The 21,374-nt window shown below is 54.0% G+C and overlaps 3 protein-coding genes across 5 annotated transcripts; 1 reads left to right on the top strand and 2 right to left on the bottom strand.

Annotated features, from left to right (window-relative positions):
• Positions 1 to 710: 710 nt before the first annotated feature.
• Positions 711 to 7,499, bottom strand: LOC135191356 (protein disulfide-isomerase TMX3-like). Of its 3 annotated transcripts, none has more exons than XM_064173579.1 (5): positions 7,466 to 7,499; positions 4,194 to 4,436; positions 2,897 to 3,008; positions 1,875 to 2,004; positions 711 to 1,086 (listed from the first exon to the last, which is right to left on the bottom strand). In XM_064173579.1, the coding sequence occupies exons 2-5, from the start codon at positions 4,258 to 4,260 to the stop codon at positions 988 to 990; spliced, it is 408 nt and encodes a 135-aa protein (XP_064029649.1). In that variant the 5' UTR covers positions 4,261 to 4,436; positions 7,466 to 7,499; the 3' UTR covers positions 711 to 987. The 3 variants fall into 3 exon arrangements, with proteins under 3 accessions (XP_064029649.1, XP_064029647.1, XP_064029650.1); XM_064173577.1 differs by lacking the exon at positions 7,466 to 7,499 and adding an exon at positions 7,107 to 7,211; XM_064173580.1 differs by lacking the exon at positions 7,466 to 7,499 and adding an exon at positions 7,107 to 7,206 and having other exon boundaries at positions 4,194 to 4,353.
• A 4,608-nt stretch (positions 7,500 to 12,107) lies between these two features.
• LHFPL5 (LHFPL tetraspan subfamily member 5) lies at positions 12,108 to 18,136 on the bottom strand. Its single transcript, XM_064173533.1, has 3 exons — positions 17,725 to 18,136; positions 13,539 to 13,775; positions 12,108 to 12,651 (listed from the first exon to the last, which is right to left on the bottom strand). The coding sequence occupies exons 1-3, from the start codon at positions 18,134 to 18,136 to the stop codon at positions 12,635 to 12,637; spliced, it is 666 nt and encodes a 221-aa protein (XP_064029603.1). The 3' UTR covers positions 12,108 to 12,634.
• Positions 18,137 to 18,363: 227 nt separating this feature from the next.
• Positions 18,364 to 20,892, top strand: CLPS (colipase). Its single transcript, XM_064173534.1, has 3 exons — positions 18,364 to 19,771; positions 19,982 to 20,104; positions 20,624 to 20,892. The coding sequence occupies exons 1-3, from the start codon at positions 19,676 to 19,678 to the stop codon at positions 20,753 to 20,755; spliced, it is 351 nt and encodes a 116-aa protein (XP_064029604.1). The 5' UTR covers positions 18,364 to 19,675; the 3' UTR covers positions 20,756 to 20,892.
• Positions 20,893 to 21,374: the final 482 nt, after the last annotated feature.

Below are 21,374 nucleotides of genomic sequence, written 5' to 3'. Positions count from 1 at the left end.
GGGAGAGCGACGGGGAGGGGGAGAGCGACGGTGGGGGGGGGGGAGAGCGACGGTGGGGGGGGGGGGAGAGCGACGGTGGGGGGGGGGGGGAGAGCGACGGTGGGGGGGGGGGAGAGCGACGGTGGGGGGGGGGGGAGAGCGACGGTGGGGGGGGGGAGAGCGACGGGTGGGGGGGGGAGAGCGACGGTGGGGGGGGGGGAGAGCGACGGTGGGGGGGGGGAGAGCGACGGAGGGGGGGAGGGCGGGGGGGGAGAGCGACGGGGGGGGGGGAGAGCGACGGGGGGGGGGAGAGCGACGGGGGGGGGGAGAGCGACGGGGGGGGGAGAGCGACGGGGGGGGGAGAGCGACGGGGGGGGGGAGAGCGACGGGGGGGGGAAGAGCGACGGGGGGGGGGAGAAGAGCGACGGGGGGGGGGAGAAGAGCGACGGGGGGGGGGGGGAAGAGCGACGGGGGGGGGGAGAAGAGGAGGGAGGGGCTGTTTAGTCTGGGGAAGAGAAGGGATCTCCTTAACGTCTATACATTGCCGAGGGGCAGGGGTCAGCACCAAGGTGGCAGCTGCTGCTTGGCGGTGCTCAGCACTAGGACACGTAACAACAGACAGAAGCTGCTCCGCCTCAAAAGGAGCAGAGATTTCTTGGCTGTGAGGCTGACAGAGGACTGGGACAGACTGAAACCAAAACATTGCTCAGAACACAAAAGAACCTCTGAAGCGATGGCAAAAAGCTCAAGGAAACGAGGTTGGATTTTCATGATTCTGTCCCTTAAAATATGTCAGACTAACAGCAGAGTGAAAAATGTGACATTCATGCAGGTGGAACAATGAGAACTATGGCAGACATGATTGGCTGTTTTAATCAAGAAGTTCATTTGGTTTAAACCTAGTTATAAAGAGTGACAATAGATACACTAAGCACAGCATAGCAACAAGCTTACATTAAAGCATTTCCAAAGCCTCTGCAACTAAGTCCTTCTTGACTGACAAGAGCATCACCTCACTGAATAAGCAATGAACTCTACCATTACAGCAGCCTTGGCCTCATAGATGACTCTCTTGCTTCGTTGCAGAAGTCCATCACCAGCCTGTGCCTGCAATGTCAAATGGAACCATGTCAAAACTGCTGACACTTTGCAGTTATGATCCCAACAGTTCATTCTTCAGACCTCCCAACCCTTAAGTCCCTTAAGAAGGAAGTGAAAAGCAATTGCTCTTGCATTTCATGCTGCCCAGACGCTCCCAGCTCCTCCAGTAAGGCTAAGCATTCCAACAGGCTCATGCCAAACTCTCCCACAGCTGTTTGAGACCATCACAGCAAACTAACAGCAAGTTGCTGCTCTGCTCTCAGACCACAGAGGCTGCCTAGGGAGTCGCCGTCCCTGCAGCTGCTCAAGAAAAGCCTGGATGAGGCACTTAGTGCCATGGCCTAGCTGACTGGAGAGGGCTGGGGGCTAGGTTGGGCTGGATGAGCTTGGAGCTCTCTTCCAACCTGGCTGATTCCATGATTCTAAGTGTACAAATACCCCAGCTGTGTGCTTTGAACCATGTCAATAAGCTTTCTGCAGAGACTGAATGATAAGAAACAGGTTGGTTGTAGCTATTAACAACCTTTGCCTGGATACCAACATTAATATTGATTATTAATTTTGCATCACTCATAACGCACCCATTCCATGGTTCTTGGAGTTCCCACAGTGAGAACAGCAAAGGATGGCACACTCCAAGCACTCCTCACCACGTATTCACTGCCAGCACCCAGCACAGGAAGACAGCCAGGACAGGAAGATAAATCACACGGCATAACAATCGGAGCCACCGCAGCTAAGGGGGGAAAAACCAAACACCAACCAATATATCTCAAGCCACAACAAAGACTTACTTCAGCAGCACCATCCAAGATATCGTTCATGAACTTAACCATGTCCTCTGTCTTCTCCAGGTGTCTGTCTGGCAGCAAACACTGCTGGTTGGAGGCATTCAAGACGACGGTAGTACGGATGGTCAGCTCGCTGGCAGTGGAAAGCAGATGGGTTACAGGTTTGAAGAGCCACAGTGTAAAACACTGCAAAGCAAAGAATTCCTACAGCATGTCAGAGGGCGCTCAGTAAGCTTCTCCCTGTGTGTGTTCCCTTAAAGGCAAGAGGGGAAGGGGGAAGAGAATGGTACAAAAAAGCTTCTCAGCAGTACTTTGTCCCCTCACATCCGTGCAGGCAACGCGATCGAAGCTTATTGCATTTCACACCCCCACAGGTAGCTCATGACTTCCCCAGCAGCAAGAGATCACAGACAGGAACCTTGCACATGAAACGTACTACTAAGGTAACACAGGAAGTCTTTCAGCATGCAAAAGCAAAAGCACAACCCAAAACATTCCACATGGCCACAGTCCAGCTGAAGAACGAAAAACTGCTGGAACCAGTTCAGAGCAGGACCACGAGGATGAGCCAAGGGCTGGAGCACTTCTAAGAGGATAGGCTGAGGGAGCTGGGGCTGCTCAGCCTGAAGGGGACAAGACTCCAGGGAGACTTTAAAGCTACCTCCCAGTACCTGAAGGGAACCTGCAGCAGGAAGGCTGCAGAGGGACTTTTTCCATAAGGGTGTCTAAAGACAGGGCAAAGGGAATGGTTTGAAGCTGAGGGAGAGCAGGGCTGCTTAGAGTGGATCTGAGGAAGAAGTTCTTCAGCATGAGAGTACTTTGGCTTGCAGAGACAGAAACACTGTAATGTCTGTTCATGAATTTACAGCCAAGTTCACAAGCGTGCTTCTGTCAGCAATTACTGCTTCTATGCCCACCAATCACACAGTAGTGTGTCCTTTGTGAAGAAACAGCATCTGAGGCCAGCTGCACCAAGTATTCAGCGACAAAACAAATCAAATCAACAAAACAAATCTCCTACTTACCCAGCCAAAAAGCAAACACTTCTCTGCCAGATAAACAGGCAGAAACATCTCAGCAGACAGACAGAAGAGCTTGCACAGGAGAAGCAGGTGAAGAAGGTCTCCTTTTTGGCACCTATAAAGCACCAGATCAATCACATCACTTTAACTTCAAATGAGAGACAGCTGCTTTTAGATTCACTGCATTCAGGTGTTCATCTAGAGACAGCCCACAGAAATCCATAACTTGTGCTCCCTGAGTCCCCGTGAAGCTCCTAGAATCTTCCAGAGCACAAGCACAGGATGTTGTGCATGCTTTGATCACCCAGAGAAAACTTACAGAGCTGACATCTTCAACTCTGGTTTTTCCCTTCCTTCACTCCAAAGGCCAGAGAAGAAGTAGTCAACTGCAAATGCCAAGCAACTTAACTCCTGAATGATGCATTTGAAGACAATGACCATTAAGGGCAAATGTCAAGCATCTTGTTAACCTACTCCAGTGTGCCTTGTCTGTGCTGACTGCAGCCAGCATCCTTCATGCACTTCATGCTGCTTCTCTGAGGGAGCTCAGTTGTATGCCTCTCTTAAAAAAAGCATCAAGAATGAAATGGGACTCTCCTGAAATCAGAAGCACAAGCAATGCATAACCATTCTTTACAGCCCCAGTTACAAACTGGGCAGGCTGCAGAGGTGCGCCCAGGCCAACCTCATGGCATTCATCAAGGCCAAGTGCAAGGTCCTGCACCTGGGTGGGCACAATCCCAAGCACAACTCCAGGCTGGATGGGGAACGGCTGAGAGCAGCCCTGAGGAACAGGCCCTGGGGCTCTGGGCTGATGCAAAGCTCAAGAGGAGCCTGCAGTGTGAGTGCAGCCCAGACAGCAACCCTGTGCTGGGCTCCAGCAAGAGCAGTGTGGGCAGCAGGGTAAGGGAGGGGATTCTGCCCCTTGCCTCTGCTCTCCTCACACCCCATCTGCAGTCCTGGGGGCAGTTCTGGAGCCCCCAGCACAACCAGGACATGGAAGTGTTGGAGCCAGTGCAGAGGAGGCCACCAAGATGCTGAGAGGGCTGCAGCAGCTCTGCTCTGAGCACAGAGTCTGATCAGTGAGCTCACTGCTGGCTGCAGCTACCTGGAGGGAGGCAAAGTCCTACAGCTGTGCTGCTCAGGGACAGGCTTTAGGGGTGACCTGGCAGTGCTGCCTTAAGGGCTGCCCTGGATGATTTGGAAGCTCTTCTCCAACAGCAACCACTCCATGCTTCTACTCCTCAGAACCGGTGCAACTGACTGCCAGAAGGAGCACAAACTCCACACAAAGCTTTACCTGACCCAGCCTCTTTGGCCACCTGCGTCTCGTGGGGGATGTTCCTCAGCATCTGCTCCTCCCGCATGAGCTGGTGCTGGGCTGAAACCTCCTGCTGCCTGGGGAACGGCCATGCTGCTCCTGCTGCTCCTTCAGCTCATGCCATGCTTGCTGGAGAGAGCTGCAGAACCCAACGGCAGCACAGATTGACACGGAGGGGCTCTGGCAGCAGCAGCTTGAGTGCAGGCAAATCCATCCCTGCAGCTGAGCACAGTCATTGCTTTGGCCCAGAGCCGCTCGCAGTGGCGCCTGGAGGACCTCGGAGGCCTAGAGCGGCTTTGACCAGCGAGACGAGCGGCCCAGAGCGTCGCCTGCCAGCCGGAAGTGACGGCACGGAGGCAAGATGGCGGCGCGGAGCGAGCTGCTGCAGCTGTACTCAGCCCCGGGGGGGTCTTAGGCGGAGTTGGGGGGTCCCGGGAGGGGTCCGAGAAGGCTCGGGGGGGGGCGGGGGAAGGGGCTGGGGGGTTTTGGAGAGTCCCAGAGGGGCTTCGGGGGGGCCCCAGGGGGGTTTGAGGAGTCCCGGGGAGGGGGCGAGCAGTGGGGGGAGGGTCTGGGGATGAGTCAGTGGTTGCCAGGGGCGCTTGGGGGGGTCGCAGGGGGATTTGGGGGGGGTCCGAAGTGGCTGAAGGTGCTAGGGGGAGGGTCTGGGGGTGTTGTAGGCGGCCCCGGGGTTGGGGGGGTTTGGGGGCGCCTTGGGAAGGGTCCGAGGTGGCTGGGGGGAGGGGGCAGTGGAGCAGAGGGAGGGTCTGGGGGTGTCATGGGGGTCCCCGGGTGAGGTTTTGACGGGGGTCAGAGGTGGCTGGGGGGGAGGGGAAGGGTCTGTGGGTGCCGTAGAGAGTCCCAGGGGTGCCTGGGGGGGACTGGGAGCAGTGGGAGGGGACTGGGGGGACGCTGCGGGGTGCTGGGGTCCCTCTCCCGAAGCTCCTTGACCTGCCCTGCCAGGGAGGTGCTGCTGCCGCTGCCCGCTGGCCTGGCACAGGTGGCACTGAGGGCGCTGGGCCTAGGCCTGCAGCCCCCAGCCTGGCCCTGGGGGAGGCCTCAGCAGCGCCCCCAGGCCAGGCTGCAGTGCTGCGGGGACAAGCTGAGGGCCTGAGTGGGCACTGGGGGGCGCTGGGCGGGGACGGGGAGGGGCTGGGGGATTAGTGGGGGCATACAAGGAGGTGAGTGGGGGTCTCTGGGAGGCCAGTGGGCGGGTCTGCGGGTCCCTGGGTGGTCCCTAGGAGGGTCTGGGGGTCCCTGGGAGGGTCTGGGGGTCCCTGAGCCCTCCCCCCACAGGCTCTGGGTCTCCCGGGGGGCTGGAGGCCTGCGGGGGGAGGTCTCCTCCTTCCTGGAGCTGCTGGGGCTGTGCTGGAGACCATCGAGCGCTTTGGAGGGGCGGGGCAAAGGCAGGGCCCGCCCACACAAGAGGACGCACCAATCAGCTGCTGACTCTCCCCGTCCTAACCAGTTTCCCCCCCCAATAAAGCACCAAACTCCGCCAGGTAGACCCTGCCTTCATTTATGCAAATGAGGAGGCGGGGCACAGGGGTGACCATGCCCACAGCCCCCACAGGATCCACCAATCAGCTGCTGACCCTCCCGGTAACCCCTCCCCAACCCCCAACACATCTCCAAGGTACTCAAAGGCAGAGCCTGATATTGAAATGTATGCAAATGAGGGAGGCAGAACAAGTGGCAAACCACGCCCATCGCAATCCACCAATCAGCAGCCACCTCCTGAACTTCTCCTCCAAAGGAAGCTCCAAATCTGTCACCATATTATTAGTTACTGGGGGGCGGGAGCGGGGCCGAGGGGGCGGGCCCAGGCACAGCATGGGGAGAGGGCATGGCTACGGAAAGGGCGGGGACTAGACACAGCATGGGGAGAGGGCGTGGCTATGGAGGGGGCGGGGACTAGGCACAGCATGGGGAGAGGGCGTGGCTATGGAGGGGCGGGGACTAGACACAGCATGGGGAGTGGGCGTGGCTATGCAGGCAGCGGGGATTAGGCATTGTACTGAGGGGGCGTGGCTAAGGAAAAGGGGCGGGGACCAGACACAGAACATGGAAGGGGCGTGGCTCCGAAAGAAAGGGGCGGGGACTAGACAGCAAGGGGACAGGGGGTGTGGCTATGCAAATAAAGAGGCAGCAACCAGAGCCAGGCAAGAAAGGCCAGGGAGGGGGCGTGGCTCCGCAGCCCGGGGGGGCGTGGCTCCGCGAGCCCACTCCTCCCGCAGCAGCAGACCCCTGCAGACCCCTGCAGTGCCCTAGAGACATCTCCAGACTCCTACAGACAACTTCAGACCTTTCCAAGGGCTCTGCAGACCCTTACAGACCCCTGCAAACTCTTCACACCCCTAAGACCTCTACACACAGCCACAGCCTCCTCTGCAGAGCCCTGCAGCCCCCTCCAGACCTTCAATGGATTCCTGCAGACACTTAACAGATGCCTGACAGAGCTCCACAGACCCCTGCAGACCTTTACAAGATGCCTGCGGGCCCAGAACAGAAACCTCCAGACACCTGCTGAATGCTACAGACACTTGCACACCCCTCCAGCCTCCTAGAGACCTCTAGGGACCCCTCCCGACCTTTCCATAGAGCCCTGCAGACCCCTACAGACCTCTACAGACACCTCGAGACCTTTGCAAGGCACCTCAAGACCTTCACAGCCTTTTGAGACACCTACAGCACCACAGACACCTCTACCGACCCCTAACCACCTCCACAGACACCCAGAGAGCTCCACAGACTTCCAGAGAGCCCTCCAGGCCCCCAAGGGTACCTACAGATGCCTCCAGACCCCCGCACACGTGCAGACAGCGCCGCAAAGGCTACTTAGGGCAGCTGCGCTAAAACGCGTCTCAGATGCGGCGCCGCTGCCGAGCAACTCACCTGCCCAAACTCCTCTGCTGCGAGAGACAAAGAACGCAGCTCTGCCGGGGAACGCGTGAGGCTTCCCTCTGGCCCGAAACGGCCGGCCGGCCGGCCTGCCTGCCGGCCTGCCTGCCTGCCGCTCTGTGCTCGCCGCCATTCCGCTGCAGCCGGCTCAGCGCCACTGCCGCTTCCTGCGACTCCACTGGCGCATGCGTCCGACTGCGGAGCCCTAGCGGCCCGCCCTCCCGAGCGCCGGCCCGCCCCCCCGAGCGCCCCCCCCACGAGCGCCGGCCCGCCCCCCCGCCTGCCGCTTTTAACTCCTCACTCGAATACTTACAAATCCAAACCAGTTCTCAGCTCTCCCTCCCACCTCTCACCTTCCCCTCCTCTCCTCCCCTCCCCTCAGCTTTCAGCCACTTCAATCGTGCACGGCCTTTAGCGACGAGGCAGGAAAACGGTGGACCGCCGCGGCTGAGGAACTGCAGTGTGGACAAGGAAACACACGGTGGCAGCACTGAGCAACGGCGCCACACCGCACGCCGCTCTGCAACTGCAGTACCCACGAGCAAACACAGGGGGGCAGCACAGACAACCGAGAGCGCCTCTGCGCCCGGCCGGGGGCAGCGCCTTCAGCCCAGCGCCGCTCTGCCTATTGCCTTTGCAAACAGCACACCGCACGCAAGGCACATTCCACGCTCTGGCACTCTGACACTCAGTTTATAGGTACAGCTCTAAACTCCAGCTGGGGCTACTCAGGACTTCCTTGATCTACTCTTGAGGGATTTATAGACAGCAGAGGAGACACAGGGGGAGCTGCTGACACGAGAATTAATGCCGTTCTGCAGCTGCTAGAGGAAAAACATAGCTCTTCTTCTCCCGGAGCACCTCCAACTAACGCAGTCTGCAGTGTGTTTTAATCCTCTCCAGGAATTCTCAGGCCCTTCAAACGTGCAGGGCTGCAAGCACCCTTGCAAGGGAGGCTGCCCTCACCCCTCACTCTGCTGCACCATCACAGCCCACACCCCCCCCATGGCATCAGGCAAGCAAAGACAGAGACATGGACAGCTGACAGGCTCTGCTCCTTCTTCTCCACCCAAGCCAGGGATATCCTTCTGCCTAACTTTTGCACCTTTGGCACACGGCTGAGCCCCTCCTGCTTTTCTCTTCTAGCAGAGCTACTGCACAGGGCTGCATCTCCAACCGTATCAGATGTTCCCCAGGATTTACTAACTTGAGGCCACCCTGCAGTCGTTGCATTTATCACTGTCACACACAAATCTCTTGTGCCAGATGCTCTGATAAATTAAACCATGAGATGGTTTCCACTTTATGAACTTATGTCAGCACAACTCTTTATCAAGGCACTGGGGGGAAAATGACAAACTAATTTTGTTGTATAGTTCAAGTAGTCCTGGCACACTCAGAAAAGCAGCTGTTGGGATCTCATGCAGAAGGTGACAGTAGCCATGCATTTGAGCTGGGCTTATGTATCATTAAGGAGAATTTCAGTGAATTTTCCTGTGTAATTCCACCTGAAAGCAGAAGTCTGTGGAATACAAAATATTTTTTGTTCACATTTTCTATGTGAATTACACAAAGAAACCCAGCTTTGCTGATACAAGGTCATCTGAAAACCTAATCTAACTCCTTCAATTTAACTGGGAGGACATCAGTCACTAATAAAGACACAAACCAGAAAGAAGGTGGATTCTGCATTGGTGTTTATGAGGTAGAAAGTTGCAAAGGTTAGCAAATTTCTCTCCACCCTAATGTCTCATTCAGTGCAACAGCTGGCAGAATCATAAGAATCATTATGTTTGGAAAAGACCTGCAAGATCATTGAGTCAATCTGTCACTACCAGTGACACCATGTACCTCAGTACCACATCTGCACAGCTTTAAATTCCTGCAGGGATGGAGTCTCCACCACTGTTATAGGTAGCCTGTTACACATCTTAACTAATCTTTCAGTGAAGAAATACTTTCTAGTGTCCAACCTAAATGTTCCCTGGTGCAACCTGAGGCCGTTTCCTCTTGTCCTGTCACTTGTTTCTTGGGAGGGGAGAGAGAAGGCTTCTTTCAGGGAGTTGTAGAGAGCAATGGGGTCTCGCCTTTTCTTCAGGCCAAACAACTCCAGTCCCCTCGGCCACCCCTCACAAGACTTGTGCTATAGGCCCTTCCCGCTTTCACGAAAACTCATGCTGCCAGGAGGAACGAGAGGAGTTGGGCAACAGGGAAGAGTGCCTGCTTAGATCACAGGCACTTTGTCACGCCCTTAGCTGGAGTCAAGACTTTGGCTAGGGACGTTAACTCTTCCAGTGCTGGGTTTCCATTTTGCTGAGAGTGAATGACTAAATCATGATATTCAAGGCTAGAGGAGCAGGTTCAGCTCATTTCTTTGCTGCAATTACTCTTCAGCTTGGGTATTGGTTAAGAAAAATCAGTCTCGAGGCATCTAACAAGGGTTCCAGGAGGCTTACACATGTCTCAAAGGCAGTCAGAGCTGCTGAAGTGCTTTTGACTGATGTTCCCGCGCACTCTAAATTCCTTTCTTCTCCCTTCCCTCCCGTCCCCGTTCGTCCCCGTCCCCGTCCGTCCCCCGCCCCCCCCCCCCCCCCCCCCCCCCCCCCCCCCCGCAGGTTTGAATGCGGAGGAGAGGGCGGCAGAAAACTGCTTTCCCCCACCCTGCCCTGCAGGCTTGAAGGGAGAACATCAAAAGGTGCCTTCCCACACACGGATTGACCCGTGTGAAAGCCCACACTGGAATTAGACTGATGGTTGGCTGAGTTGTCGACTGCAGTATAAAATGGCAAACGGACACTTTGTCTAGAAAAGCATAAATAGAGCAAGGCAGAAAGCACAAGGCGGTTCCCGACTTGAAAGAGCTCTCAACAGGACAGGTTCCTGCCATGACAGAACTCCCGTTTTGGACCGTCTCCGCTTTTAGACGGCTCCTACCTTTTCACAGCTCTCGGTTTTACACCGTTCCTGCCTTCGGGCCATTCTCCGCACTTTCGCACCATTCTGTGCAAACTTGCAAGCCTGGCAAGCCCTGGGGTCCATTTGAGAGAGGTGCCGGCAGCACTCAGACCCAGCTACTCCCGGACTGTATCACAGCCAACTTCCTGGCTGCCATTCCAAGCTGGGAAGACCCTAGCAGTTTGTCTCTCCCCTGCCGCTGCAGAGGCAGCGTCACTTCCATGAATCCATCTTGCGGGAGCCGTGTCTCAAGACATTTCTAAGTTTGGCGGCTTTACCACTCGCCTTGGACTTCTGCCACGTGGATCCAGACTATTAGCTATTGCTTGCACCGTCAGAGAGCAGTCGACCGGCAGAGAAATCCAGCAAAGGATCATCGCCGAATGCCTATCTCACCTCTCTTGACTAAAGCCTGCTGCTCCCTTAATTCTCTGCTCGGTCTGATTGACTAAAGCTGCGTTTATAGGTTAGCCTTTTCCATTTCCTGACTTCTTAAATCTCTGAATTTGTCCATAACATCCTTTCAGAGAATTCCTGATTGAATTAGAATCTGTAAATAAACCTAAACTAGTTTTGTATATAGTTTGGGGGTGGGGTTTTCAGGAAAATAATTTTATTTTTATAATTCCTGACTTGGCCACATTAATTCCCTGCCTCCACGACAACTGACAACACCCACTTCCATGTGATTCTTCCCATTTCCTCCTGTGTTATTTTCAATTAGAGTCATTTCAACAAAGCTGCCTACAGTCAGGAATGATGGAAATTGCATGCAGAAATATATAGGATTTCCAGGAAGAGCAAGCAGAGCATAGCCATCCCTTCTATTGGCATTTGTGTCCTTCTGTTGACCCGTTCAGATGGCAAAACATCCATTCACATGCAGCAGCCATGAGGTTAGGGGTATGCTCAGTCCGAGTACTCCTTGAGTACACCTTCAGTACTGTGTCCAGTTCTGGGCCCCTCAGTTTAAGAAAGATTGTGAGGTGCTTGAATGTGTCCAGAGAAGGGCACCAAATCTGGTGAGGGGGCTGGAGCACAGCCCTGTGAGGAAAGGCTGAGGGAGCAGGTGTGCAGCCTGGAGGAGGCTCAGGGCAGACCTCACTGCTCTCTACAACTACCTGAAGTGAGGTTGTAGCCAGGTGGGGTTGGTCTCTTGTCCCAATCACCCAGTGACAGAACAAGAGAACATAGCCTCAAAGTGCGCCAAGGCAGGATAAGGCTGATGTTAGGAAGAAGTTCTTGGCAGAAGGAGCAACTGGCATTGGAATAGGCTGCCTGAAGAGGTGGTGGAGTCACCATCCCTATAGAGGTGTTTAAAAGGAGACTGGATGAGGCACTTAGTGCCATGATTTAGTTAATTAGAAGGATTAGGTGACAGGTTGGAGTCGATGATCCCTAGAAGTCTTTTCCCACCTGGTCAATTCTGTGATTCCAAGATTCTTGTGATTCTGTGCCACAAATTTGCCCTTCATAAAGCATCCCACTGTGCAGAGGAAAATAAGCTGCATTTAAAGAAAAGTCTCCAACATTTTCAAGCCAGCATTCTCATTTACACCTGTTCTACAGCACTTGAAGGGTTAACAGGCACACAAATAATAATCACAGTGGTCCCAAATTACAGGGTTTGGTCCTTGTGCCTGAATAAAAATTCTGGTTTAGAGGTAAGCATAAGGATCAAACATAAATAATACTCAGACAATGACAACAGTCTCGTGGAGTCTGTGATCCCAGGTGCAGTTTTCTGGCAATCAAAGGACCTGTGAACAATAAGATAATGTGCTGGGTAACCATGCAGCTGGAAGACGTTAGGTTACAAGGTGGCTGCTGTTAGCACTCTCACCATTGTAGGCATCTGAACCAACACATCTGCATCATTAAGTTCCTGGGCAGTGCCTGCGGGTGACACCATGTCCCTGTGAACTCTGTGTGGGAGATGGTTGGAGATGCAAAGATTCAAAATGACCACTCTCTAGTCCTGCTCTGCCACCTGCTCCACAACGTTTGGTACAATGGCAGTTAAAGGAGACCAGCACAGGATCCAAAACACTCATGGTTTTAATTTGTTTGGGTTTTTTTACTCAGAAGTATTTCTCTTCAAGGAAAGTGTACAAACTCCAAGAAGCAGCAAATAGCAAACCCTCCCTTTTGCCTCAGGTTTGCTGATGGACTTAAAAAAAGACTTGTGCCCAGTCTGTTTTTTTCCTGTCACATAAACTCCATGAGACCTGTGAGCAAAAAGCAGTTTCATCAGTGAAAAGAACCATAGCAGAAAACCCACAGAATTTGGTATGTTTAAAGCTTCTCGAACAGTCAGTTTAAAGAAAAAGGCTGATAGAAGAAGAGCTTTTTTTTGTCACTCAGCAAGGATTTATGATTTCCATCTTTCAAGGGGCAAAGCAAAGATTATTTCCTATTTCACCCCAAATAAAACCAGTATCACCATAGCACCAAACTCTCTAGCGTTGTCAGTCCTTCAGTAACCAAAATACACCAGTAGCTTTATGTGTACTGGGAAGAAATGTTAAAAATCACTGTGGGGGTCACTTGTGAGGTGAGCAGCTCCATCAGTCATGGCCCTCTTCTGCAAAACAAAAAGATAATTACAGTGTTAATGAGATGCGGTATAAAGTGTAGGTGCAAGTGAGCTTTCAAGTTTGCTGTCAAAAGGGGTTTAAAAAACCCAACACACCTTAACATCACGGGAAGCAAACCCACATGAAAGGCTGTGAAAGGTAAGCCTGGCTCACTTTGAGCTCCTGCCTTGGAATCCATCAATATTCTGCCTGCTTCTGGCTTTCTGTGGAGATCTCTACGTCTTTATGAAGCAGCATGACATCTTCTCTCCTGCTTCCCCACTGAAGGATGTCCTCCCAGATAAAGACAATCACAGAATGGTTTTGGTTGGAAGAAACTTTTAAGATCATGAAGTCTAACTGTTAACTCAGCACTGCCAGGTTACCACTAAACTATATCCCTCAGCACCACATCCACGTGGCTTTGAAACCCTTCCAGGGACAGGAACTCCACCACTGCCCTGGACAGCTTGAGCCAGGCCTTGACAACCCTTTCACAGAATAAGTTATTCCTCATGTCCAACCTAAACCTGACACAACTTGAGTATATTTCCTCTTGTCATGTTGCACGTTCCTTAGAAGGCCCCAACCCCCACCTGGCTCCAAGCTTCTTTCAGGGCATTGCAGAGAGCAATGAGGTCTCCCCTCAGCCTCCTTTTCTTGAGGCTGAACAACCCCAGGTCCCTCGGCTGCTCCTCACCACCACTGTTCTCCAGACTCTTCACCAGCTTTGCTGCCCTTCCCTGGACCTGCTCCAGCACCTCAGTGTCCTTCTTGGAGTAAGGAATCCAAAACTGAGCCCAGTATTTGAGGTGCAGCCTCACCAGAATCAGCTGCGGGGGCTGAAACACTCTGGAGCAAGACAGGCCTCAGAGCTCAGCCCCAGCTCCTTTACCTTTATTTTCCACTTTAAAGTCAGATGGCAGGAGGTTGTCCTGCCGGTTCCCCAACACGAAGGCCAGGAAGGAGAGGATGAGGGCGTCGAGGATGCCGATGATGCAGAGGATGTAGGCCCAGCGCACAGTGCAGGCACCCAGTGCATACTTGTCTGTCCTGTCTCCACAAAGGCGCCGAACCTCGGTTGAGTCCCAGCCATCAGGGTAGATCAGGCAGCCAATCATCAGCCCAGTAGCTGCAAGGAAAGGGGACAGCAGCCATGGGCTACTGCTGAGCACACAATGTGTGTATGTGGTGAGGGTGTGTGTGGAAGAGCTTGGCCACAGTGCTCCAGACAAAGGAAATACTGCAGCGCAGCCAACTGGGTTTACAGCTGCCTGTGGCTGCTCATCATGAGTGTGTGCTCTGCTCTTTTCATGCTGCTGCAGCTGAGGAGGAGCAGGGTCATAGAGTCACAGACTGGTGTGGGTGGGAAGAGACCTTCAAAGCTCATCCAGTCCAACCTACTCTAGCCAGCAGGGACATCTGCAACGAGAGCAAGTGCTCAGAGCCCCAGCTTGTCCTGGAATAGTTCCAGAGATGGCGCATACACGTCTCCGGGCAAATTCAACCAGGGTCTCACCACTCTCAGGGTCAAACATTTCTTTAATCCATCACCCCTTGTCCTGTCACAACAGGTCCTGCTCAAAGTCTGTCCCCAGCTTTCTGCCCACTCCTTTAAGGACTGAAAGGCCACCAGAAGGTCTTCCTGGAGCCTTTTCTTCTCCGTGCTGAACAACCCCAACTCTGTCACCCTGGCCTCACAGCAGAGGGCTTCCAGCCCTCCCATCACTGCTGTGGCCTCCTCTGTCTCTGCTCAAACAGGTCCCTGTCTCTCCTGCGATGAGGATTCCAGAGCTGGCTCCAGCACTGCAGGTGAGGTCTCAGCAGAGCGCAGAACAGGGGCAGAATCCCCTGCCTCCACCCACTGCCCATGTTGCTGGGGTTAAGCCCTGCACATGGCTGGCTCTGGCTCTGGCCTGGCAACACATGGTGCCAGCTCATGTCCAGCTTCTCACCTACCATCACCCCAAGTCCTTCTCCTCAGCACTTCTCTCAGTCACACATTTTGCTGCCTTCCCACGAGCTCAGCACACTCCCCATCAAAGACAAGCTGCAGCATCATCTCCTATCCCTCCGTTGCCCAGGCAACATCCCTCCTGTGTCCACATGCATTCCTAGCTATGTTACTCCAAATGAAACCAGAATGGTTTAGTCCATACAAGATGGAGAATTCTATTATTGCCCCATGCCTTGCTGGATTTCAGCTTATGGTTTGTTAATGTGGATCAGTATCACAGTATCATCAGGGTTGGAAGAGACCTCACAGATCATCAAGTCCAACCCTTTACCACAGAGCTCAAGGCTAGACCATGGCACCAAGGCCAGTCTTGCCTTGAACAGCTCCAGGGATGGTGACTCCATCACCTCCCATTCCAGTATCCAATCACTCTCTCAGTGAAGAACTTTCTCCTCACCTCGAGCCTAAATTTCCCCTGGCGCAGCCTTAGGCTGTGTCCTCTCACTCTGGCGCTGGCCACCTGAGAGAAGAGAGCAACCTCCTCCTGGCCACAACCACCCCTCAGGTAGTTGTAGACAGCTTCTGTGGGACTGTGTCCAGATTAGGAGGGAAATAGGAGGAATATGCAAATTCCAACATTTAGGTGCACTAAACGCTATAGCAGTGGCTGCAAGTAGGGAGGATTATGCATATTCCAATATTTAGATGCACCAAATGCTAGTTACCAGTACCACGTTGCATGCTGTGTGTGCTCACTTTACTCACCTGTGCTTTGTAACTTGAAGCCTGATGCTCTTAATAAACAAACGGATCGCTCGGAAGCTTAACTCATATTGAGTCATCTCCAACTTTCCCAAATCCTGTCCGCAAAGGAAGAGATCCCAAGCAGGGGCATACCAAATATTTGCTATAACTAAAATAGAGCTATAGTGACCTGCTGCTGAAGGGTATAGGAATATGATCTTGCAGAGGTCCTAATGGGAGACACCCATTATGTACAGATCCTCAGTAGCTTGGAAGGGAGCAAGTTGTGGAAATCTGCCATAAGCAGCAGCTTTGCAGCAGATTAATTCTGCTTGTTCAGCTGTGGTGGTTACAGTCCAGCCCTGAGCCACCAGTTCCTGCTGCAGCCAATCTCAGTGCCCAACCCTGGCACACATGACCTCAGTGGCCATGGGGCCACTGGCACATTGCCCTTGTTGCAACAAATCCAGACCACACTGCCAAAAGACCGTCTTCTGCCAAGCACCTTCTGTTCCAAAAACTCAGAAGTGCTCTTTTATCCCCATGTGTTTGGTGGACAAAAGTGAACGGGCTTAAGAGGGACAAGAGCAATATTCATCTGCAAGGCTTTGGGATGTGATTAATGGAAGCTTTTCACATCCTCCATTTCTATTTTTATACACAGCATGAAGTAACTGAACTTTTATGTACTTTCATGCAGATATAAGGACCTCCTTGGCTCCTAACACCAGAAGCACCCCCATGGTGGGAGCTCTGGTTAAGTAGATGTTTGTCCCTGTCCTTCATGGCCATCTGTAGCCTCCTGCAGCTGCAAGCACCCTGCCCTGTCCCGGTGACTCTTCTCTGTCCCTGAGTGCTCAGAAAACACTTTTTGGGTGGCTTCCTCACCCTTTGTAGATTATTTTCCCACTAATTTGGGAACAAGAGAGCAGCAAGGCCAGCAGGCAGTTTCCCAGCTGTGCAGAAGGTGTTTCTCTTCATTCAGAAGTAGATAGCTTCTTCTTTTAAGGTAATTTACCTTTCCCTGTAGCTACCATAGAGGAAAAGCATGAAGAAATGTGGGAAGATGGAAAAAAATAATTTCTCTAGTGAAAATATGTCCTGGGCTTTGAGCAAAGGCCAGAAAATGGATCCTCTTGTTGGCTGCTCCATTTTTAATACAATTCCCTGAAATGCAGCAGCACCTCCATTGCCCAAAAAGTCGCTTGAAAACTCATGAGAGCTTGTCTAGGGCAGAAAAACTGGGATGCCAGGAGTGATTCAAGGCCTTGAGCAACCTGTTCTAGTGGGACGTGTCCCTGCCTATGGCACGGGGTTGGAATTGGATGGTTCTTGGGGTGCCTTCCAACCTAAACTATTCTATGATTTGGGCTTATCCATGTGGCTGGAGCCACCGGCACCACGTTTCCTCCACAAAAAAAAGCCACACAAAAGCCCCAAACACGACAGTAAAGCCTTTTTCTTGGTCCTGTGAAGCTGAGCTGCCTCAAGCCTCTTATCTAAATCTTCCCTTGAGCTCATTTATTTAGCTAGGAACTAGAGCAACCTCGATGCCACGACTGTTGTCTCATGCGGCGTCAGTCAGGGTGTCCCTGCCAGCGGGACACCTGGGAACAGTGAGGGCTGTGGCGGGTCCCTGTATAAATGTTTTAGGAGCGGTGAAGGGCTGGGTTGGGTTTCAATTCGGGCTGCGAGGACAGGAGCTCAGTTACAGGGTGTCTCGAGTGTCTGCCTGTGGTGGAGGCAGGATGGGAAAGGCTGGAAGTGCAAAGGGATGTGGGCTTGAGCAGAAAAGTAGGCAAATGTGGGTGGTGATATCAAATCCTATGGTCAGTCTCCTCCACCTGTTCCACCTTCCCAGTATGGTATCCCCTGAACTCAGGGAGCCACCGTTGCTGCAGGGGGTATTGAAGGCACCAAATATCCCATCAAAAGTTGTCAGTGGATGGCTCACTAGTTCCTGCAGGATCCCACACAATAGGGATCCCATACTTCAGCATTTGGTGCTTTCAGACTGATGCTGTGGAGCCACGTCCAGGCTGCACCATGGGGCAGAGCAGGAGCGATGGCGCTCGGCAGTGGCTGGGCCCCCCAGGTAAGCGAGGCCGGGCTGCTGGTGAGTTTACAGCAGCACGGGTGTCGGGGGAGCATCGGCCACGCACTCCAAGTCTACTGGGGCTCAGCTGCTCTGCCAGACTGTACCCGCTTAAAATTCAACACTGGTAACCAGTAAGGCGGAGCAAATGGAGCACGGAGGTTACGCTGGTGTTCCTTTTCCCACCATAGCAGAGTCGATGTGGGGGTAAAGAGGGACAAGCTGCTCTGGACGGGCCACCAGCAGCCCCTAACTCCTCGAACATCCCTCTCCAGCCCCACTCACCGGCTGCCAGCTGCATCCAGGCGCAGACTTTATAGACGGTGGCTGCGTTGCAGAAGAAGAAGAGACTGAAACAGAGGATGGAGCCGATGATGAGAAAGGTGGAGATGCCGACGAAGAACATGGCGGTTTTGAAAGCGCTGGAGGGGATGGTGCCAAAGTCCAGGGGGCTGCCCTTGCAGATGAGCTCCCCGGTGAGCGCGTTGCCGATGCAGTAGGAGAAGAGGCCGAAGTAACCGGCCTGCGGTGTGTCGATGCTGTCCCCGATCCAGTAGGGCTGGATGAAGGTCACCACCATCAGAATGGAGAAACAGAGGGTGAAGAGGGCCCACAGCACTCCCATGGCCCGCGCGTTCCTCACATAGTTCGTGTGGTAGATGCGAGCCGCCTCTTGCGCCGGCAGCAGCTTGGTCATGGCGGGGCCAGCGCCACCGCTCTCGGGGTCACCGCCACTGCCACCCTTCCCGAGGCCAACGCCTCATCGACACGATTCCCGGGGCAACCGGCGCTGCCCCGCCCTGCCCCTCCAGGACGCTCCGGTGGTGGTGGGACCGACCCGAAGGACAACGACCCTTTGGAATAAACCATCTGAAGGAAGACCCGGTAGGAACTGGCGCAGGACCTGGGAGGAGCCGACGAGCCCTCCCCCGCCCCGAACCTGGGTGGGCTCCGGAGGAGGAGGGCGGTGCGGCTTGGGATGAGCGCTGGGAACCAGGCAGCTTCCTTAGCATAATCTATGTACACCCTCAGCGGACCCCGGAATGAGCTCTGGGACTCAAGGATGTGCCATGCGCCCCCGCAGTGGGACCCTGGGGTGCACCCTGTACAAGATTCCAGAATGAGCCTCGTACCCCCGGGATTGGGATCCCTGTGTTCCGGGATGCGTCCTGAGGATGTGCCTGTATCTCCAGGATATACCTCTGGGATGAGCCCCGTTCCCCGGGCCGCACTCTGTGCCCCGAGAGTGAACTCTGGGATGTGCTCAGTGCCTGTGAGATGTCCCCACGTGAAGAACGCAGGGTTCCTCAGGATGTCCCAGGCACCCTGCTGAACACCCTGTGCATCACTGTGCTCCCACCCCGCCCCTGAGCTCCACGCCCCGGGCTGTGCTGTGCAACCCTGAGTGAGATTCCCAGTGCTGTGACCCCTCAACTGCTCTCTGCCCTCGCAGCTGGTGTGACCAAGGCCTTTCCCCACTGGAGGAGGGTGCATGTAGATGCCACACACCAGCGTGACGGCCACCCCTCAATGTCACCACTTTGGCCACCGAAGGTCAGGGTTGCACAGGGCAGGGGGGTTAATCATTGCCCAGAGCAGCTGGGCCAAGGCGGGTATGAAAGTCTGTGCCCTTCCCAGGACTGTTTTCCTTTTATCAGCTGTATCCCCCAAGCCCTGAACCACAAAGTGAACACCTATCAGGGCAGGGCATGGCGATGGCCTGAGAGATCGGTGGGCTCTGGAGCACTGACTGAGGCAGCTGAGTTGATAGCAGGATAGTCGCCTCACTTCTGCTACACTTTGAGCCTTCTTGAGTGGATTTCTTGGTGATGACAATGTGTGATGGAGGATGTGGGCTGGAGTTGAGCTCCTGCTGTGGCACAAGCTCTTGTTTTGCCCTTGAGCCCATCATCATTGCCCAGCAAGTACACAAATCCCACCAGCCAGGGTGAAGGAGGCTGGAATTCCCTGACAGGGCAAAGAACACTGTTGCTTCACCTTCACTTCAGCTAAAGGAACTGCCAAAAGGCAGGTTGGCATGGCCAGTGTAGGATGGTCACCTGGAGGCGTCCCCATGGTGGCACCATCTGGAAGCAAGGGCATAGCTGTTTCCCTGCTCTGGGAAGGCTGCCCCAATGCCACGGGCTGGAGTGTGATAGGCACAGCCACATCAGCTGATGGAGACTCACTATAAATCACCTGCCAGCCCACAGGCAAGGGCACAAGTGAGCCCACCATGGCCAAAGTGCTGCTCTCCTGCCTGCTGCTGGCTCTGCTGCTCCTGGCCCCAGCCCTGCCTGCCCCACATGAGCGAGGGCTCATCTTCAACTTGGTAAGAGGGACACTAACTCCAGCCATGTCATGACTGGGACATGTCCTGAGTGCTGCAGTGGAGGAGGTGGAGAGGTGTGCAGTGCTTTGGTCTCTGTCAGCAGCTCTGTGAGGGTGTCCTGAGGGTGTCCTGAGGGTGTCATTTATCCCCTGAATGGGATCAAGTGGGGACAGAGAGAGACCCCATCTCATCCCCCACCTCCTGGGGCAGGACATCGGGGAGTTGTGCCTGCAGAGTGCCCAGTGCAAGAGCAGCTGCTGCCACCGGAGTAATGGCCTGAGCCTGGCCCGCTGCGCACCGAGAGCGGCTGAGACCCAGGAGTGCTCCCCAAAGGTAGGTGTACCACTGCTCCCCAGTGGGGATGGGGACAGGGACATCAAAGTGCTGGAGCATGTCCAAAGAAAAGCAACAAAGATGGTGAAGGGCATTGAACACAAGCCTTATGAGGAATGACTGAGGGAATCAGGGTTGTTTGAACTTCTGAAGGAGGCTGAGGGGAGACCTCATCATCCTTGACAACTACCTCAAAAGAGGCTGGAGACAATTCGGGATCAATCTCTTCTCACATGCAGCAAGTGACAGGACAAGAGGAAACAGCTTCTGAGGAGGTTCAGGTTGGAGATTAGGAAAAATTTCAAGCTCTGACACAGGGAGGTGGTGGAGTCACCATCTCTGGAGGTGTTCAAAAGACACCTGTTTGTGGTGCTGAAGGATATGGTTTAGTGGCGGTGGCTTAGCAGTCGTGGTGGCATTGCAAGCTCTAGGCGAACAGTTGGACTTGATCTCAAAGGTCTCTTCCAACCTCAATGGTTCTACGTACCTGCCTTGTACCATGCCTTGATTCCCCTACAGAGCCTCTATGGGGTCTATTACAAATGTCCCTGCGAAAGTGGCTTGAGCTGCGATGCTGATAAGACCATCATTGGCTCCATCACCAACAGCGACTTCGGCATCTGCAAGGACCCCCAGGAAGGGTTGCAATGAAGGAAGAGACGCCCTCAGTGACCCTGAGCTGCCCCTGTACCCTGCTTTTCCCTCTCCCCAGGAATGCCTGGACTTGCATGTGCTGCTCTGGTTGCTGTGGCAGGGTTCGAGTAAAGAGCATATTCTGCTGAGCTGCAGTAGCTTGTCACTCAATGTATCCCTCCAACATGGGATGGCGACAAGGCAAGAAGGTCCTGGAAAAAGCAGCAGGAATATGATGGCTTTACCTATACACATGGTAACCATCTAGGCTGGGCCAGATCATGAGAGGAGCTCAGCCTGGGGAGGAGCATTAGCAAAGGGTGTGCAGGAGAGGGGAGGATGCAGGAGCCCCAGGACCTGAAGGACCCACTCAGGACCTGATAGATTTGATTTATTTGTTGCTGTGGCAGCTCTCATTGGAAATGTCCCCTAGAAAACGTTTGTCATCAGAGGAAGGTGACCTGGAGAAGAGCAGACTTGGGAGATCTTCTCAGTGCTCAGCAAGAGCTAAAGGGTGGGAGGCAAGAGGCTGGGGCCAGACTCTTCTCAGTGGTGCCCAGTGACAGCACAAGGGGCAATACAGACAAACTGGAACTCAGGAGATTCCGTCTGAATAGGAGGACAATGTTGTTTGCTG

This window comes from Pogoniulus pusillus, chromosome 39 (assembly GCF_015220805.1).
Source record: "Pogoniulus pusillus isolate bPogPus1 chromosome 39, bPogPus1.pri, whole genome shotgun sequence".
Lineage (NCBI taxonomy): Eukaryota > Metazoa > Chordata > Aves > Piciformes > Lybiidae > Pogoniulus > Pogoniulus pusillus.
Note: the sequence above shows the minus strand (reverse complement) of the source record. Positions and strands in the feature narration are given on the sequence as shown.

What these genes read in the sequence shown, in the direction of transcription:
- CLPS (XM_064173534.1), top strand. Translation starts at nt 19,676, where the DNA reads ATGGCCAAAGTGCTGCTCTCCTGCCTGCTGCTGGCTCTGCTGCTCCTG. An exon ending in GAGGGCTCATCTTCAACTTG is followed by an intron (nt 19,772 to 19,981) that starts GTAAGAGGGACA and finishes CTCCTGGGGCAG; the next exon opens with GACATCGGGGAGTTGTGCCT. An exon ending in CCCAGGAGTGCTCCCCAAAG is followed by an intron (nt 20,105 to 20,623) that starts GTAGGTGTACCA and finishes ATTCCCCTACAG; the next exon opens with AGCCTCTATGGGGTCTATTA.
- LHFPL5 (XM_064173533.1), bottom strand. Translation starts at nt 18,136, where the DNA reads ATGACCAAGCTGCTGCCGGCGCAAGAGGCGGCTCGCATCTACCACACG. An exon ending in CTGGATGCAGCTGGCAGCCG is followed by an intron (nt 13,776 to 17,724) that starts GTGAGTGGGGCT and finishes CTTTCCTTGCAG; the next exon opens with CTACTGGGCTGATGATTGGC.
- LOC135191356 (XM_064173579.1), bottom strand. Translation starts at nt 4,260, where the DNA reads ATGCGGGAGGAGCAGATGCTGAGGAACATCCCCCACGAGACGCAGGTG. An exon ending in GGCCAAAGAGGCTGGGTCAG is followed by an intron (nt 3,009 to 4,193) that starts GTAAAGCTTTGT and finishes GGTGCTTTATAG; the next exon opens with GTGCCAAAAAGGAGACCTTC. An exon ending in TCTTGGATGGTGCTGCTGAA is followed by an intron (nt 1,087 to 1,874) that starts GTAAGTCTTTGT and finishes TTGACATTGCAG; the next exon opens with GCACAGGCTGGTGATGGACT.